General features: G+C 36.2%; 1 protein-coding gene and 1 long non-coding RNA gene across 2 annotated transcripts; one reads left to right on the top strand and one right to left on the bottom strand.

Moving 5' to 3' along the window:
• The first annotated feature begins 1,938 nt into the window (after positions 1-1,938).
• On the top strand, positions 1,939-6,902 carry LOC131301160 (uncharacterized). The gene is made up of 3 exons (XR_009191173.1): positions 1,939-2,231; positions 5,872-6,018; positions 6,580-6,902. It is a non-coding gene; the product is annotated as an uncharacterized LOC131301160 (long non-coding RNA).
• Positions 6,903-8,742: 1,840 nt separating this feature from the next.
• LOC131299799 (uncharacterized) lies at positions 8,743-19,533 on the bottom strand. The gene is made up of 15 exons (XM_058325374.1): positions 17,700-19,533; positions 16,972-17,600; positions 16,595-16,876; positions 16,398-16,509; positions 15,708-16,314; positions 15,473-15,476; positions 15,140-15,431; positions 14,805-14,988; positions 14,454-14,710; positions 14,033-14,239; positions 12,633-12,728; positions 12,431-12,535; positions 12,080-12,328; positions 11,648-11,988; positions 8,743-9,166 (listed from the first exon to the last, which is right to left on the bottom strand). The coding sequence occupies exons 1-15, from the start codon at positions 19,221-19,223 to the stop codon at positions 9,154-9,156; spliced, it is 4,902 nt and encodes a 1,633-aa protein (XP_058181357.1). The 5' UTR covers positions 19,224-19,533; the 3' UTR covers positions 8,743-9,153.
• Between the last annotated feature and the right edge of the window lie 1,215 nt (positions 19,534-20,748).

Here is a 20,748-nt window from a genome sequence, read left to right as displayed (position 1 = left end):
ATTTTTTAATTTTTTTTGCACCGTTTAAAAGATCTCAATGAGATCTATCAAACAATATCCATATTGATAGAAAAATTATTTGCGTAAACACATCTTTTTTGAACTTGAAAAATCTTCTTTTTCTAAAAGTTCTTTTTACTGTTCATTTAGAACACCACCTAATTCATTCAAATCCTCTCAGAGCTTCCTAGAAACTATGTTGGGTGTGAAGACTAATTCAAATATTTTTTGAAATATCCAAAATAAAATTGGCTTTTTGAGTTTTTTGGGATATTTGGACTTTATCTTGTATATTTTCATAAATATTTGGGTATAGTTTTTTATTTATCCGATTTCTCTCGTCGAGACGAATCAATAATCCACAAAATTTTATCGTAAATAAACAAAAGAGAAAAAAAATCGAATAAGGACAAAAACAAAAAAAGCTCCAAAAGGCAAAAAATCCCTAGCGGAATGCCACCTGTGTATGTGTGTCTAATTTGTGCAGCTAAATATATGGCCAAAACAGTTAAAAGAATGGAAGATCGAGTTCAGCGATGGATGGATGAAATGGAAGCTAAGAAAAAGACCTAATGAAAAACAAAAATTCTAACAGCAGAGAACCACGCAGAGAAAAACGTGTTTGGCCCCATTTTCGGGTCTTGAAAAAATTTAGAAAAATATCAATAAATTTTTGAATATTATTTTATGGGGACATGTAAAAAATCAGCTCCAGTGAATAACGGTAAGTATTACTTTTGGACTAGATTTTTTCAAGACCCGAAATGGGGCCAAACCCGTTTTTCTCTGCGTGGTTCTCTGCAAATCGTCTCTGCGGATAGCAGGGCTGAATGAAAAATTAAGTAGCTTTTCAGATGTGAATGGCTCAATAAAAGAGCTGAAACTTTTTCCAGTTTTCTGCACTTATTATTTGGGCTATAGAATTGCTCCTCTATTTTATCCTGCTTCTATATATGTGAAAGTGTTGCCAGTAAGAACCATAATTACATGTAATTGGAATAAATTTGCACGTTGTGTTTTCATTCAATTTGAGAATTTACCTGAATGTGGTAAATATGCTATGTTCTGAGTTTGTTACATGATCTGATGATCTGTAGTAATCAAACATATGACCAAGCATTTTGTTTTTTAACTAATTCCTTAGTTTGGTATAAATTAAATGCTAAAATAGCGGAGAGAGCATTATTTTCTGAATAGGAGTAATATCTTAAAGGTTGAAGAATGAATCTTTTGTACTGTCAATATCTAAAAATTTGCGATCCCAAGCCTAAGAGCATCCGTAATGGGAATAATTAAAATCAATAATCAAAATGTCTCACGTTAGCATTTGATTATCCATTTAATTCATAATTAAATTTAACAACATTACCACCACATTGGTTATTTTTGCATTCTTAATAAAAAAAAAACCCCACAATACACAATGCACCTATGTCCAATCGCAAATGAGTTTCAATCACTTACTCAACCACATCAAATTATTCGTCCCGATGAGACAATTCTAATATGGGGTGTTTTTGAGTTATTGAGTTTTGAGTTTGGTTATTGAGTTTTGGTTATTGGTAAAAGTTATTAAGTTTGGTTATAGAATTGATAAAATTTAATTATTTGCTAAAAGACTTATAACTTTACTTATTAAAATGTGAGGTATTTTTTGAGCATTATTATTAAATTTATTTATCAATACATATTTGCTTATTACAATGTAGATGCTCTAATGGGTCAAATGATACCCTTTAAGCCTATAATGTGTTTGGATAAATTTTTTAAAAATAATAATTAAAAATTGAGGTAACAAGTGAAGAATTTAAATATTAACTTTGGCTTACCAACCTTTCTTCGACTTTGCTACCCACCTACCCGCCTACGACTTTCCTACCCACCTACCATGTTCCTCTCTCTCTCACCACCTTTCTTGCTCCCCACTCTTCTTTCTCAACTATAAATACCCTCCTCCAAATCCGAAAACACACGCACAAATCAGTGGAGAAAGAGGGAGAGGAGAGCAAAAGCACAATGGTGGTTTAGAGAGAGAAACTTAGGTGGATTTCGGTTTTTCACACACCCGAACGCCAATTCGAGATACACCAGCTTTAGCACGACCACGAGCACCTCCAAACTAATCCCCAATCACCCGAAGTCAGCCCCGAGGTTCCCCGTTGCTGCCGTCGTCTTCTCCATTTAGCCGAAAATCCAAAAATCGTGTTTTAAGCTTTTCGGCCAGAAACGAGGTAGGTTAATTGCTTCCCTACTCTCTCCTAAGTCCTAAGTATATTATGTGTTTACATATTAGTTTTAACATTCCGGAGTGGAAGAAATTGAACCAAATGTCGCACGGCCGAAACCAGTGGGTTTCCTCTGTTTTTCTCGGCAGGAACAGTACCTTTATTAAAATTTCAGTTAACCACTTTAGCTTTTAAATATTATGTTTCGGCCCAATCAATTATCATAAATCGTATTTATTAGAACTGATAAAATTGTCATAATGCTTTGAATAGTATTAAATTAGTATGAAGTTTACTACTAATATTATTATTTCTAATTCCTTATTTTTATGTATATAATTACTTCAAATAGTATTAAATTAGTATGAAGCATAATGACCCCATCAAAGACTTGTTATATTGGTTGCCTTATATATAATTGGTCCTAAAAGACTTGTTATATTTTTAAAATAATGTATGATAGTTTCATTTTTAACACTACAATTTCTTAAAAAGAAACGAACGCTTGAGATTTTTATGTATTTAAAATAAGTTGAGGCAATTTTAGTGATTTTTGTGAGGTTAAAAAAGAAAATTTTGGTTGCAAAAAACTAATATTCCGGTGAAAAATCAAAGTGAGTGGAGTCACTAGACCCCACTTGTCCTTTAGTGCCCCGCCCATGCTAGTACTAAATTGTATCAATAATTCTACAACTACACCCACTTTACACATTCAAATACACATCCACACACACTGCACACTCTAGTGTGTGTGGAGTCCACACACTTGTATTTGTGGATGTGTATTTATGTGTGTGTTTGGATGTAGTTTAGAATAATTGAAATAATATTGTATTGCCTAAGGTTGACCATGGTTGCATATATAACTACTGTATGCTCTGTTTATTTAACATACGCTTCCAACTGGTAATAAAATATTCCTCTCCTCAAATGTCTGTTTGAGAAAGATACAAAGATCACCTTTTTACCCATTATTCATCTTTAGGCAACCAATATTGCTACACGTTTATCGTAAGGAAATTGATTTTAACACTTTTAAAATTGACAGGGATGTTCCAAAAATGACTTCGTTTTGTGTATCAATATAGTTCAGTTTTGGAGTCCCTCCATCAATTTTAATTTCGAGTGCCAAAATCACAATTCTTATTGTAATACATATATGTAAGATTGCATTAGTGGTTTTGGCGGATGCCCAGGTTTTGGGAGTATTTCTCAAGATTCAGGATTCTTTTCTCCACTGGGTGAGTACTCTACAGTGAATGGGGGACGTTACTGGTGTGTCCGCACTAACTCTCTTGGAGGTTTGAGTTGTGCAGTCGGATCCATATCTTGGCTGTAGGGTAGTTCCTCCGCTAAGAGAAAAAACAAAAAGCAAACTTGGAGCTTTTTTTCTCTTAAACTCGATCTTTGCCTAAGCTTTTCAAGATTCCAAAATTAGAGCTTTTTTTTTTTTTTTTTGTCAAAACATTTTTCACCAAGCATTTGTTAATTTCGAAATTATAGTGTCAAAATACTGAACGTTCCTGAATTCCTCAATCCAATTTGGGATTCGCACTTTACAATGTACTGATCAAATAGAGGGGGTGAGGTTGGTTAAGTCTTCACTAAGAATTCATGGTCGGAAACCCCTTCATTACACTAATAATTTGTGAATCTTTGTGAAATTCTTTTAGGGTAAAGTCCACTTTCACCCCGTGGTTATTGCCATGTGAGGATACCTCCCTCATGGTTCAAAACTGACCACATAACCTACCTGTGATTTTGAAAATGTGCGGATAGACCTCCTGCCATCATGTTTTCCATCTATATTAACGGAGGTGTATCTTACAAGTCTCTAGAATGTAATCTGAGTCATCCATAATATATTAAATAAAGAATGAAGTATCTCTGAAAAAAATCATCTCGATCAGGCATCAATAACCTAGTGATATAATTTTTAGTAAATTCAAATTTGAAATTTTAATTTCATAACAAAATCGATTCGGCCATGAGCTTTTCATTTTTTGATTGACTTGAATTTTGGAATAAATGTAGTACTCATCAAAATTTATAACATCAACGGTTTGGATTCAATTTTTTGTATATGAGATGGTGTGATTAGATTTTAAAAAGAAGAAGAATCAATGGACATGATGAGGGTATATCGGTCTTTTAATGATGTGTCCATTAATATGGATGGAAAAAATGACGGCATGGGATCTATCCGCACATTTTCAAAACCACAAGTAGATTATGTAGTTAATTTTGAACTATGAAGGGGGTATCCGCACATAGCGATAACCACAGGAGGTCAAAGTGGACTTTGTCCATTTTTTGAAGGGAAATTTTTAAAAATGGTCCCTCTAGTTTGCACGAGTTCTCATTTTCGTCCCTCTACTATTAATTGTATCAATTTTAACCCTATAGTTTTCATTCCATCTCAATTTCGTCCTTCTCCCTGACGCCGTCCATGAAACAAACGGAATTGAAGGGCAAAATTGTCATTTTTTCTCACAGAGGGACCAAATTGAAATTTTATGCAAACCAGAGGGATTATTTTTAAAATTTTACATTTTACTTTCGTTTTTTGCAAATAAAATAAAAAAGACCATAAGTAATGTATTTGACAACTGAATTATTTTTTATTGGGTAATCAAATTATATTGAAAAATTTATATTTCATTACACATTACAAAAATATTAGAAAATGCACAAATCAACCCCTTAGCTAATGTCTTTGTATCATGTTCTTATAATCTTCTTATTTTTTCACCCAATAAAAAAAATGTTTAAAATCCGTGTTTATTTGTTATATGAGTGATCTTATGAGTAAGTCCCAAAATAAATACACTTATACCCATATTTTAATGTATTTGATCTCTTAATATTTCATAGTGTTTCATTTCTTAATTAAACACAATTACAAGATTTCTAAATACCACTGAACAACTTTTTCTTTTTAATCATGTGACAAAAAAAATAACGATAGTGAAAATTCAATTGAAAAAAAAAATACAAGACCAAGACAATTAACATAAGGGTTGTTTTTCGAATTTTCTCATATTTTTTGTGATGTATATAATAAAAACTTTACAAAATTTCAACATATTTTTTATTATTCAATATAAAATGAGATGAGAAATATATTATATATGATGTATTTTAAATTTATTTACAAAAACAAAAGTAAAAAACAAAATTATAGAAATAGTCCCTCTAGTTTATATGAAATCTCAATTTAGTCCATCTGTGAGGAGAAATGACAATTTTGTCCTCCAATTCCGTTTGTTTCATTAACGCCATAAGCGAGGGGGACGAAATTGAGACAGAATGCAAATTATAGGACTAAAAGTAACACAATTGATACTAGATGGATGAAAATGAAAATTCATGCAAACTAGAGGGACCATTTATAAAAAATTTCCTTCTTTTAAAACATATATCCATCCTTCATGAATAAGCAAACGATGCAAGTTGCCTGTAATGGTAGCCCAATATCAGGGATTTTGTACCATCATGTATTTGATCGGGGTTCAAACCTCAATAATTACAACTAACCTCTACTGACTTTAGCTTGATGGGAAAAAAGTCGATTTCTCGTTACAATGCTATGGACCTTGTATAAGAACAATACTAATATTCTTGTCCCTTGTCAAATTTCCTACAGGGTGAAAGGATTTGCATTTTCTGAGGAAATACTCAAAAACTTGACAAGAACGACTTTCTCAAGTCTATCAACACTAGAGGATGGAACCCGCTGTGACCGCGGCAATCATTACTGGAATTGCAACAATTGTTGCAGCCATTGTGACAGGTCCATTATATATTTCAATTACTCTAGGTTTTATTTTATTTTTAGCCAATTATTCAATCACGGAAAAACATCTTATTTTTCAATATTATAGTGATTTCGTGGATAATTTTTCAAAATTTTCCATACTAATTCAATGAGTTATTTAAATGGTGTGAAACAATTCAAAAAAATTATTATCCAAGATATGACCCTAAAATTTCTTAACAATTATTTGGGGGTGGAGAGAGTACGTATAATGTCACACTAAAATTCACTACGCCACACCAAAATGTAGTGTATAAAAACAAGTAGGATATTGAGACCGGAAGAGGAATGTGAATGGTAATCCCAAACTAAGCCCAACTAAACATGGAAATGGGAAACAATCTATTGCAACCTGTACATTATTCTTGTATCTGTTCCATTCCAAAGAACCAAATGCACCATCCAAAGAATTAGCCTAATCTACAAATTCTTAACCAAATACTTGCTTTTTCTTGTGATTTCAGCTGAATAGAACATTTCATTGATTAAAAAGCAAGTTTAGATAAACGATTGAATGTGTGTGTCTAATTTGTGCAGCTAAATATATGGCCAAAACAGTTGCAAGAATGGAGGATCGACTTCAGCTATGGATGGATGAAATGGAAGCTAAGAAAAAGACCTATTGAAAAATTAAGTGCCTTTCAGATGAAGGCTCAAAAAGCTGAAACTTGCCAATTTTCGGCACTGACTACAGAGTTGCTCCTCTATTTTATCTTGCTTCTATGTGAAATTGTTGCCAGTTAGAACCATGATTACACGTTGTGTTTTCATGTGTAATTGGAATAAATTTGCACGTTGTGTTTTCGTTCAATTTGTGAATTTGACCTGAAAATTTTTTGCTTTAGGAGAATTGATTCCATAGTCTGTGTTTGGTCCCTCCCAGGTCACGTATTCTTTTGGCAAGACGCTGTCCTCTCATATGTTTTACTAGTAATTTAGAACATTTTTTGAAAGGCGCCTTCCCGCCTCTGCTTATGTTCATGCATGCGAAGTAGTACTTAAGACTCCAACCACAAACGCGCACTTATTGACCCGGCCTATCGCGTTGAATTGTTAATGTAATTGGCAATTTTCGGATGCGACAAACCGTTAGAGTCTGTATTTATTCTTTTCCCATTTTGGGTTTGGGAGGTGATTTTATTTTGTCTAGATTAGATACTCCGCCCGTTGGTTCAAGAGTTGATCACGAAGGCCGTGCCGTGCATTTTGCTTGGAAAGGTATATGCATCACATGTGCATTTAGCTTAATATTTTTCCATGCATCATTAAAGCAATTTGATGTCTTAATCTTTTGTGAAATATCATTTATGCACTAACCTTATATTATTGGCCTTGTTTTATTTGAGGGAAATTTTTGTCTAAGGCCTTTTTAAGTGCTCGCGCCTTAGTAGCGCCTTAGCAACGCCTTACCAGACTACGGCCCTTGCACGCGTGTTAAGAGAGCCTTAGTAGTGCCTTAGCTGAGTAAGGCCCTTGTACGCGTGCTAAGAGCGCCTTTAGAGGGCTCTCCAGGATTTTTCTTGCTTGGCCATATATAAGCTTGATTTTCATTTTTCTAGGGTAAGAAGAGATAACAATAGCCCACTTTAGAGAGAGAAAACATTATCTCTTTTGCTCTTGTGCTTTCATTTGCATTTGGATGATTTGAATCTAGCATTCAATCATCTTTGTTCAATCTAGAGAAATACTTTATTGATTCATGTATTCTCTCTAGTTTGATTCTTTTGCATAAAAATCTTCACTTTACAAAATCCATACTTTCATGCCTATGATACTACTTGGCTGGATGATACCGGAGCCGTGGTGAACGAAGATCGAGGCGTTGGACTCGTGGTGGCTATGGGATCAAGAAGGAGTTCGGGGAGCTACATCAAAGTGGTGGAGTTAGGATAAGCTTTTGGGGTAAAGTTGTTATTCCTCTCTTAGCACTTTGTAAACCTTTTGATCTATACACTACAAGAAAAATTAGATTTTATAGCGTTCGGAAAACGCTATTAAATCATATACACAGCGTTTTTCCGAACGCTGTATTAGCCGATGTTGTTAAAAGTCTTGAACCTTAAACAGCGTTTTTAAAACGCTATAGTATGGTAGACTTTCAACAAGGTTTTCAAAACGCTATAGTATGGTAGACTTTCAACAAGGTTTTCAAAACGCTATAGTATGGTAGACTTTCAACAGGGTTTTTAAAACGCTATAGTATGGGAGACTTTTAACAGGGTTTTTAGAACGCTATAGTATGGTAGACTTTCAACAGGGTTTTTAGAACGCTATAGTGTGATAGACTTTTGACAAGAATTTTAGAACGCTGTAGATTTGTAGACTTTCTATAGCATTTTTAGAACGCTATAGATTGTAAAATTTCTATACCATTTTTAAAACGCTATATATTGTAAAATTTCTATAGCATCTTTAAAACGCTATAGATTTAGAATTTCCTACAACATTTAAAGAACGCTATAAGTTGAAAATTTTCAACGACATTAGGTTTTCTATTCAACATAAATTTTTGCCCTGCTGTCCATTGTAAATTTTTTACAACATTTTCGACCTGCTATTCCAATTGATTTTTAGCCGATTTCTTGACTATACAACCTACAATCCAACCTGAATAGCAATCTACATAACAAATTCATACAATGCTTAAAAAAAAAGATGGCGGCTCCAATGACTTCCTTGACAATATATTTCACAATATTGCATACAAAACCAACAAAATATTTCCAAACATTAAAGCGATTACCATTACAAAAGAAATTCAATATACTAAATGTCCTTCCACCATTTCTATCTACTAGTATATACAAGCCCACCAAATATCAACAAAAAGGCCTTCCAAAATATCCGTGTATCCCGAAAGTGGAGTACAAGCCTTGTTACCAAATATCAACAAAAAAGCCTTCCAAAACATCTATGTATCCCAAAAGTGGAGTTCAAACCTTGACACCGAAATATTAACAAAAAGGCTTCAACCAAAACAGTCCTTCCAAAATCTATCCATCCCATAAGTATCAACAAAAAAACTTCAACCAACCAAGTGATAATGACAGCCATCACACTAGCAAGATCATACCTACATCTTCAGCAAAAAGTCACAACAGCACTTCTTTATCAACCCATAAACCTACATATGGTAGAAGCAAACATTTCAATTTGATGGAGTCATAACAATTTCTACTAAACATTTCCATTAGAAAGAGCATCTTTTTTCAAATTATTCGAAGGTGAGCTTGGTGTATCATGTTCAATTTTTTCCATATCATTCTAAAAATTATAATAAAAAATCATTGTAAATGACCAATGAGACTGTAAACATATATAACAAGTAGAACACACAAATAGCGAATGAGTTTGAATTTAATGCTCAAGCTGCCTCTAAAGCATGAATACTCTATTTTGGCCTCCGTACCACGTATCGGTATTCGATACGGATACCGATACTCTCCATACGTATCATGTGCTTTTTATCTTGGACTAACAAGAGAGGTGGTGGTGCGTATAACAAAGTCAAGCATGGCTTATGCATGCTAATTAATACTACAGTACGACTACTAGATTGGGCCGGTTGGTTATGACTCCTATCTCGATGCTTCCTTCCAAACACACAAACACTCAAATAGTGAGCACAACTAGGGTCTTAACTAAGGCGTGCAGACAGTCGTGATTCCCGTCCGGATGGTGCACATGGGATCAAAGAAAACTCAACAATGTAAAGCTAAAACCTGCTACCAGGTTTTTGAAAAAGCTGTGTGAGCACATGCACTATAATTTAGACTATAATTTATCAAATATGCCGATCGAGTCAAGTGGTTAAAATGTCCTCCCTGATGTCCCCGGCCAACCCATGTTTATGCTAGCATGCCCCTGGACAATTTCAAAACCACAAAGTTGTTTACTATACTTGTTTCTGTTGGGTCAAAAAGCATTACCCTACTCCTACTGCTGGGTCCCGTGTTGTCTACGAACAAGTTACAGTAAAGTTAGATCAAGAAAGTAAGTCAGTATGACCTTGGTGCGTTGATTCCCTTAGATCCACCCCACTAGGGATCCATTGGGTTTCTAACCTTGATATCAGTGGTGGCATAAGTATCGCTAATATGCTGTGCGGGGTGTGCATATGCAATGCATCTACTTTAAAGTATTCCTTAACTGGTGAAATGCAACTTGGCCAATTCGGCATTCCTAAGTACCCTCAAAAAGAAAAGCAACTTGGTGGAGTAGGAGAAATTATTCAAATGCTCCTGAAGCAAAATTGAGCACGAAACTGGACCCAGAATACTTGTGCTCAACCTCGCTCCCGTGGCACAATCCTCCAAAGAAAGTCTACCCAGATGTCCAGCAGCAAACCCAATTTATCTTTTAGCCTTTAGGCATATCTAAAACTCTAATCTTTAACTTAAGCTTTGTGTCTATTTAGGTAGTAAAACCCAGAACAAGGTGACCCATCACAAATTTTTTGGTATTCTCACTAATAACCACAATGTCCACTGGTGTTGACAGATTCAATCAATACCCCAATTTGGCATAACACCCTTGCCATTGATTCAAATTCCGTAAAACAAATCACAACACCCAACACCACCAAGCGTCCCAGCAATTACCGAAACCCATTAACCATCCACGGCAACAGATCTCCAGGCTAGATAAGATTCTTAGCAAAATCAGCTGTTTCAAGAAAAAACATGAATCACTGGACACCCTATGGCTGTAATGTGTTTATGATCCCATGAAATGACTCTTGGGGATCCCGGAAAGTTATCTGTTTAATTTGTTTGGACTCCAAGGAAGATTCTAAGTGTTAGACATTTAGGCCAACCCACATTTAGGCCATCCTTGCTGGGGGGAATAAGGCACCCAAAAAACAAACACAAATATCGCGTAAAACAGCCTTAAACTGAGCAAAAACCACAGCAGAACAGAGCAGATTTTCAGCACACAAGTGAGCTACAAATGTGCAGTTTTTCCAGCAATAACACAGAGGAGGAAGTAGACTTATCTGGGCACAAGAAAACTGAATTTTCTTTCACAAATCCAAGCTTTACAAAACTTACTTCACATCCAAAACATAGCACACACAAGACCACACAAAACCCTTCTTTTTCTCTCTTTATGTTTTTCTCTCTTCTAACGTTTTTTTCTTCTTTTTTTCTTACAAGGACTAAAGACATGCACATAGAGCTACTTGATATACCCAAATTGGGTTTACACTTAACATATTTCTTACAAACCTTTGATTCAATACCATATTGGTAACGGGCTATCCACATAGATAGAGAAAAACAACATATTCTTCTTTTTAAAAAGCATGCATTACTTTGATCAAACACCTTCATACTCAATGTTCCTTTCAAAGCTATTCAATGTTTTCTCCTAAAAAGCAAAAGAACGTCAAGTTTCTGCATTCTCGTCATGTTATGCCTACTAATGTCCTCCCAAATAGGTAACTGATGTTTCCTAGCCAAAAATAGACAACACTAAAACTAGGTATGCATAAATTCTGGTATAGCAATGTACCCTCCAACATGGAGATCATTAACACAAGAAATCAGGCATATTTATCATCCGAGAGAATACTTCAATATGGAGGAGAGTAAAAGTACAATACCCTGGGGAAGAAGAGTCCAGAATAACAAAGTCAGCAGGCCATGCGATGGTACTTCCCACAGCATCTACGATATAGGTCATATCACTTGGAGCCCTCCACAGAAACTCTTCAGGTTTCTTTGCCACATCCACCCAAACTTTCATTGCATTAGGGCCGATCGGAACACAATGCGCACAAGAATGTGGATCACTTGAAGCCCAACGCCCTTCCGCAACTACATCTCCCGTCCCCATCCAATCTAGTAACTTGCACTTGGTAATGTCACTCTGTGGATGACATGTTACCGATGGAGAAACAAGGGGTGTAGTTGGTGTTGCTTCAGTTGTTGCCGGATTCTGAACCTAGATAGTTCAACAATGGGAAACAAATAAAATCTCATTAATCAAACTAGTCTGAAATGACCACCAATGAAGAAAATGATAACTGACTTACTTGGCTTTTCTTGAACTCGTCAATTGTATTTCTCATATCCGACATTTGAGACTTCATTTGAGCATTTTCTTTACGTAATTCAGCAAATTGACCATTCATTTGTGATAATATAGTTAATCTTGTTTGAGTGACTCCTTTTCCAAATGTTCTTACACGGCCATTCCTCTCAGCACCAAGCACTTTAGAAACAGCATCTTCTTTCAGATTAGTTGAATTCTGTCCATTCCGTTCAATTTTTCCCATATCTTCCTAAAAATGGCATAGTAAAAAAAACAATGCAAATGACTAATGAGATTGTCAAACATATACAACAAATAAACCACCAAATAAAGAATGAGCCATGGCCTTTACAATCTTTTGTGCAACTTTCTTGTTCTTGGGTTTTCCATTCTTGTCTCTATGTCCATCGGCCCAAACAACGGCTCTACTTATGGAGTCAACTTTTCTTTTCGCTTTCTAGAATAAAAACAAAAATCTGATTAGAATTCAATTGAAGTTATAGTTTATAATATGAAGTCCAATGAATTTTGCTACTGAACAAAAGAAGTATTACCAGCTCAGCAGTCAACCGTGCATATCCCTTACGACTCATAGTATGCTGCAGCTCCAATTGTTTCTCTCTCATAGCTTTAAAGTTCTCGCTTTTCACCTAAAGTCAAGAATAAACCAAAATCAAGTTCTAAATGCAGCAGAGAAAGGGTAGTAGTGACTCCTAAGTATAGGAGAGAAAAAGCCGTAGCAGCATGAAAATCACACAAGGCTGAATAAGGTTACAGCAGAAACAATAGCAAAACACCCTCATAACAGGCTGCAATATAGCAGCAACCCAACAAAGCCGCAGCAGAAACAGATCAGTCCAACAAAGCCGTAGCAGCAACATTACTAGACAGCCAAAATAATGCTGAAGCATGGATGGAAAGCACAATGCAGTCCTATTTTTGGAACATTTCACAAGTACACAAATGCCCAAACATTGTAGCCCATAGCAGAACCATAACAGTAGCAGCTGAAACGAAAAAATAGCCAAACATGGACCTCAGAAAAGTAGCCAAATAGCAGCCAACACACGCAAAATAATCACTATATAGTAATGAAAGCAAATGCAGACTTGCATCCAGACTTGTAAAACATAGCACAGTGGCAGCCTGCCTGCTTACTGCCAAGTCATGATCTCTATTTTGCCAAGTCATGACTCGTGCAAGCTATGCTATGACTTATTGCACCAAAGCACCTTTTTTTAGTAAAGTTGTATGATTCCACCTTATCCCTAAGGTACCCAATGCAACGTTTCCCGTTATTCCTTGTATATAACAGGATTAGGCTTAATTATGAACTGCATAGATACTTAGGCTGCTTAACTTCTAATCTGACCACAGCCCCACCCATTTGGACATTATTGCTGGTGATTGTAATGGTCTGGTGTAGAATGAGGACCATACGCACAAATCCTTCAGGCCAAGCAAGCTTCAACAGTCCACCTCAAAACTTTAATCTTAGATGGAGACACTTTATTCATCCTCAAAAATGTTGAGTGAGTCTACGACTCTACGTAATGCTCAATTTGAATTCTCGTTAAGCAGTGACAGTTCAGCAAGGATAGGTGGTGATTGTGATGTGCTGGCATGAAGAGAAGTGAAAATCAAAGAGGGTAGGGAAAGAAGACCTAAGTATGCTTATTTAAGAAGTACTTCTACAAAACTAGATTCCATACTTGATTTGCAAAACCACTCTTTATTAGTAGTTGATCAGTGTTCATCTGTGGAGATTGATACAAAGTATAAGCAAGAAAGCAGCATTTTCAGCTACAACCGTTTTAGTAGTTCATCTAAACAAAGTAGATACAAGATATTTTGTACGCTGAAACTACCGAGATCATTTGAACAAAACAAGAGTTCATTCCAGCAGCATTTTCAGGAATCAAGTGGTGGAGTGGGATGAACAGGGTGCACGTACCTTGAATTCTTTACTAGTCTTTTCCTTCACAAAATCCTTCCAATCATGTAGCGATTTGACGTTATCAGGCTGTAGCTTTAGCCTTTCTTCCTCATTCGAAGCGTTTCTTATTTTTTTTACTAATATCGACTTTGAGGCTCTCCAATCTTCATTCATTCTCCGGAAAACCATTTGTCTATGCCATTCTTCATCAAGATTGAATCTTACCTAAAATGTTGAATGTAGCTTGCATGAAATTCTATAATTTTTACTTCCACAAGAGTAACTTAGGGAAAAAAAAGAGTTGAAGTCATGAGATTCTGTCATGTAACTCTATGCCCTTTTTCATGAAGATTGGATCAGTCAAGATATGAAAAAAGAGAGTTCAAATTCTATTATCGTGTAACTAAAAGCATTATAATAGTTGGGCACTATGACATACCTTAATAGATTGCCATAGGATTTCTGCCATTGCCGAAGGAAGCTTTCGCCAATCCTTTAGTGTATATGGTACAATCTCTCTAACTAGCGGTCCCAAGAAAGAAGACAACTTGACTGATCCCTCACCTATTGGTTCACCATTCCCATCAAACTTAACTTCAATCCGACTACTTCCATCTATAGCAATGGTTTTCAGCTTGGTTGGGCCTCTTTTGCGCTTGAGATTTTGTGACGTTCTTGAAGGGCTTGCAGGAGTTTCTGTAGAGTTTAGCATTGGATATGAATGTACTTCTAAAACATTAAATAAAAAAAGTAAACAAACAAGAAATAAACTCAAAATATTGTTTCTCACCCACACAACCAGCAACCGTATGTGGGCTGCAAAACAGGTCAGGTTGTTCAGTAGGTGATGTGGGAAGTTGCTGAGCTTGGGTTGCTCCCTGGGTACTGCCACCTTGTTCTTGAGTTCTTTGTGATTTTCTCAGAGGTTGTGCACTAGAACAATCCTTCTTATTTCTTGGACATGTACCATTCACCTGAAAATATGAAAAAAGCAATGCATGAATGAAGGGGAGTGGGCAACATTATAATGAGCATGTAAATTATAAAAAGAGTACGTATATGTAAAAAATGTAGAAGTACATTAATCTATCAAAGAGTATACTATACATCCTATAGAAATATCACCTCATTTGTTTTAGACCCCGAAGGATCATCATTGTCATTATTAGAACACAACCTTTCTTCACCATCAAATAGTACGACGTCTTCATCACCATCGACTGCATGCCCAATGTCAACTTCACACATGTCATTAACTTTAATGTTGGCACTTTGATTTAAGCCCAACAAAAACTTTGGCACATTCTTGACTCCAGCAGCCCTCAATTGTACTAAGTTTTGATCCATTTTTTTCTGCTTTAACCTTTCATAGCTTGTCAACATTTTGGACAAGTGCCTAGGCTGGATATACATGTTACTGGATACATAAAAGAAACAAGTTAACAGAAATAACAAAACCAATCTGCACAAGTAACATAGCAGCAACCAGAAATTAACTAAACGAATATCCAAGTATAATATGAACACCAAATTAAGGCACAATGGCAAGATACAAACCAAAAGATCCTGGGAGGTGCCTTTAGTACAACATACCAAAAGTTACAAACCAAAAAAGATCCTAGCAAGATACAAACGAAAAAAGAAAAACCAAAAGTTACACGGCGCAATGACTAGAAATCCTCAATCCATGTACCCTCACAATCTCCTCTAACATTAGCTGTCCTTTCATCATCATCATCATCGTTCATACCAAGGGCTGAAACATCTTGCGGCCTAGAAGATGTATCCATAGTTTCTTCGTACATTTCCAAGTCATAAAATCCCCTAGGAGGTGCCTTTAGCACAACATACCAATTTGAAGATTCGGTTTCCCTTGAATAAAAAACTTGCTTTGCTTGGGATGCAAGGATAAATGGATCTTTGTCATATTGGGTCTGACTTTGATGTAGGTTAACAAGTGTAAAACCATCTTCCATCCTAACACCATGGCCAATGTTTGCCCAGTCACACTTGAACATCGGTAGTTGAAATGTGTGATAATCTAACAAAATTATATCTTTAATCACCCCGTAGTATGAAACTACATCAACGACTTGTGCATTGTCCTTCACACTTGATCTACACAGAGTTGCCGCGTCAATAGAAACACCACTATTTTGGGTTGATTTCTCAGCTTCCTTTGTGTGAAACCGCTGCCCATTGATGATATAACCCGTATAACTCATGGCATGCTTTCTAGGACCATTAGCAAGCCATTGTAGTATCTCCAATTCATTATTTGTGCATGCTTTTACCTGAATCTGTTCAAGTATATGCAACCCAATTAATACTATACTAATTACAATATTAAACTTGATAAACCGCAAGCAAATTAAGTGGTAACCTTTTCCCTCAACCATTTTGAAAAGTTGTCAGCGTGCCTTTTCAAAAGTAAACTATTATTTTTTTGAAGACCAAGGCTGGCATCTGAGTTCTTTAACTCCTCTATATGCATCCTAGTAGAAAAAAAAAGAATGAGTAAGTGATTCACATGTATATAAAAATTTATGAATTCTGCAAGCAGAATTTCATCAAACTTACTCCAAATAAGGTTCCACTATGGCTGTATTGAATAAAACGTAACGATGTGCACTTTCTAAAACTTCATCAGTCAATGTGATGGATGTGGCAGCTGATATTGGACGACCTTCGAGAATTACATCGTTCTCAAAATCTTGATTGCGAGGTCCCCTATTGGTTGTTTCCACAGATTTCATGTGTCGGCTGCAAAATGTTATACACTCTTCTACAAGGTAGCGTTCTGCTATACAACCTTCAGGTCGTGCATGATTCCCAACACTTCGTTTGTATATCTTCATATGTCTAATCATGAAGAAAAGTACATTCACATTATACAATCATAGATAATGAACAAAACCATAGATGATTACTCATTAAAAAAAACTAAAAGGGTTCACCTCTCAAAAAGGTACATCCAACGATATTGGACTGGCCCACAAAGTCGTGCTTCTCGTCCTAAGTGAATTGTTAAGTGCACCATGATATCAAAGAATGAAGGTGGAAAGAACCTCTCAAGCATGCATAACGTTTCAACCACCTCATCCTCAAGGGTTGCCATTTCTTCTTGATCAATAACTCTTTGACACAATTTATTGAAGAATGCACAAAGGCGAAGTATCGCATTTCTGGGTCCAGTTGGTAGTAACCCCTTTAAGGCTACAGGCAACAACTGAAGCATTAGCACATGGCAATCATGAGATTTGAGACCTGTGACCTTCAATTCATCCATTGATACACAATTCCCAATATTTGAACTATACCCATCAGGTACTTTTAAGTCAAACAACCTCTTGCAAAATATTCGCTTTTCATCCTTGGAAAGTGTATAGGAAGCTGGAGGAAGATATGTCCTAGACCCTCGATCTTCGGGATGCAAGTCGTGCTTTATTTCCAAATCTTGCATATCCTTGCGAGCATTTAAACCATCCTTGGATTTTCCGTTAATATCCAACAGCGTGCCAATAAGGCTCTCAATAATATTTTTAATGATATGCATCACATCTAAGTTATTACGCACTAGCAATTCCTAGATAGAATAGTAGAGAAACAATCATAAACTATACTAAGATTAATATATATAAATATAAGATATAAATTGATCAAAATGTTGATTGATAAAACTTACCTCCCAATATGATAAATCAAATAAGATTGACCTCTTTTTCCACCTTTGTTTATCTTCATTGTCCCGCTTTCGTTTTTTATTTCCTTCTCCACCTTTCCCCCAATCATTCTTCATATCTTTCAGAGTTTCCGAAATTTGTTTTCCAGTCATGATTCTAGGTTTTTTCCCCTTTTCTTCCTTTCCATCGAACCATGATTTTTTCTTCCGAAAGGGGTGAGATGGTGGAAGAAAGCACCTATGGCACAAATACACAGTTTTCCTACTAAATTTCAGCCATAGAAAATGAGTATTTTCACCACATATAGGACACGCAAATTTACCCTTAGTCATACACCCGGCAACATTTCCATATGCTGGAAAATCATGCATTGTCCACATCAAAATGGCCCTCAGATTGAATGTAGAGTTAGTGAACCTGTCATAAACAGGTGCTCCGTTGGTCCACAAAATCTGTAGGTCTTCGATAAGAGGTCGTAGATATACATCAATATCATTACCCGGTTGCTTAGGTCCTGGGATCAATAATGTCAACAAAACATTTTCCTTTTTCATCCATAACCAAGGTGGCAAGTTGTACATAACCAGCATAACAGGCCAACAACTATACGTCGAACTCAAATTTCGGAATGGATTGAAACCATCGGTAGCAAGACCAAGTCTTAGATTCCGTGGGTCTGCTGAGAAAGATGGCCACTTATCATCGATTGTTTTCCAAGTTGGTGAATCTACCGGGTGTCGCATCTTGGCATCACTGCTTCTATGAGTATGGTGCCATACCAAATCTTTAGCTACTTCAAATGACCTATACATGTTCCGAAACCTTGGAATTATAGGAAAATATCTCAACACTTTGGCAGGAACCCCTTTTTTTATTTGCTTTGTGCGTACGTCTACCTTCCATCTCGAACGACCACATTTTGGACAGTTCTCTAATTCTGCGTTCTCTTTCCTAAATAAGCAACAATCCTTCACACATGCATGAATTTTCTCGTAACCCAATTCAAATTTTTTAAGGAACTTTCTAACTGCACGAACAGAACATAGCATTGTATTATCCATGGGGAACATATCCTGAAGCTTCCCCAAAAGAATAGTGAAACTCTCATCTGTCCATTCATTTTCAGCTTTGATCTTGTACAAAGTAACAATTGCCGACAACTTCGTATATTTTTCACAACCAGGGTATAATGGAGTTTCTGCATCCTCTAATGCTTTTGCAAAGACCTCATCTCTAGCTTCGTCAAGTGGTTCAAGATGGTCTGCATCTCGTGCATAAGTCGCGCTATATAAGTTATGTGCATCTGACATTTTCGCTTCTTTAGGTTTTTGTGCAGCACTTGGTTCCTCCCCATGATGAAACCAAGTTGTGTATGTAGGATCCATTCCATTTATGACCAAGTGTTCATAAACATCATCAACAGAATGGTGACTCAAATTCCGACAATGTTTGCAAGGGCATAGAATCTTTCCTAAATATCCTGCGTATTGATTAGCCATCTCCACAAAGTTCAATGCTGCGTTCATATACTCGTCAGTGCATCTACAAATGTACAAGCCAAGTGTGTTAAATGTTTTAAGAATATGTAACTAGTTTATCTATAGTTGTCTAAAAAAGTTTTTCTATTACCTATTCAAACGCACCCACTCTTTGTCCACCATCTTAACAACACCAAGCTTGTTTCCTGATATCATACAATCATACATGTAATACATAAGGTAAGTCCACTCGTCTTGGAACAATAACCGCTAAGGATGCCAGCAAAAATCCTAGGAAAAAGCAGTAGACTATACACCATAGGAAAAAGCAGCAAGATACACCATTTTGACATGAAAAACAGTTGCCATAACAGAAAATAAGCAGCAAAATAGCAACAGCAGCAGCCATAGAAAAACAGCAGCAGCCAAAGAAAAACAACAGCAGCAGCAATTACACTACTCTATGATGCTCTATGATATGGCAGACACAGTAGCAAAAAATAGCAGCACTAGCAGACACGGCAGCAATAGAAACACAACAGCATATATACAAAAGAATGCAGCTCACAGATTCGTCACAGCAGCAAACAGTATGGTTTAGCAGCAGAAAAAAAACATGACTCCTGTTGAAAATACAATCAAGACTGAAGTGGTTTGTAGTAAGAACTAACCCACTCCAAGCCATACCCTTAGGACACGCCCATAAGAAAATGCAGCATATCAAAACAGCAAGATACATCTTCATGAACAAATGAATGCAGAATATCCTCTTTTTCCTCATCTTTTCTTAGTTTTTTCAATTCCACAACCATCACTAAAAGAAGTGGAAGCTAGGCGTGGAAACTTAGATAGGTAGCAACATTAACAAGTTATTGCCTAATTTCCCACAAGACGGTTTGAAACATATTTACGTTCTAAAATGGGTAAAATATGTGCTTGCCCCTCGAACTATATCGAAATTTTTTACTTCCCCCTTCAACTACCAATTGAACACCCTTACCCCTTCCACTATAAAACTGCTACCTAGTCAGGACAATTCCTCCTATTTGGATGAAAAACTTAACGAAATACCATAACTAGGTTACTGTAAGGGTATTAATGTCTTTTAACTGTCCATATATGTATATGTATGTATTCTCTTCTTCATCCCTATCTCTTCTTTTAAACTACCAGATATCACTGTGTTTGCGTCTCTCTCTCTCTCTCTCTCTCTCTCTCTCTCTCTCTCACTGGCAAACACTTAAGTACCCTGCTTTCTTGCCCCAAAAGAGAGAGTTCTATGCATTACATATGCATCAAAACTGAAATAGAAAGCCAAAATATCTGGTAGATGCTAGCATTCCAAGGACAGAAAATGTGGGATCTATAATTGGACAAATTCCTGTCCTGTCCTGTCCTGTTCAAATTACTAGCATATATTTTATTTTCCTACCATTATGAATGAGTCCAAAATGTCTAGTAGAATGCCATTGCAAAATCTGCTTCCATAAAAGGCTCTCAAGGTCCATGCCATCCAGTGGTGAGCAATCCAACCCAGTCATGAAGCAATGGGTCTCTCTCTCTCTCTCTCTCT

This window comes from Rhododendron vialii, chromosome 9a (genome assembly GCF_030253575.1).
Source record: "Rhododendron vialii isolate Sample 1 chromosome 9a, ASM3025357v1".
Lineage (NCBI taxonomy): Eukaryota > Viridiplantae > Streptophyta > Magnoliopsida > Ericales > Ericaceae > Rhododendron > Rhododendron vialii.
This window is presented reverse-complemented; position numbering and strand designations above follow the sequence as displayed.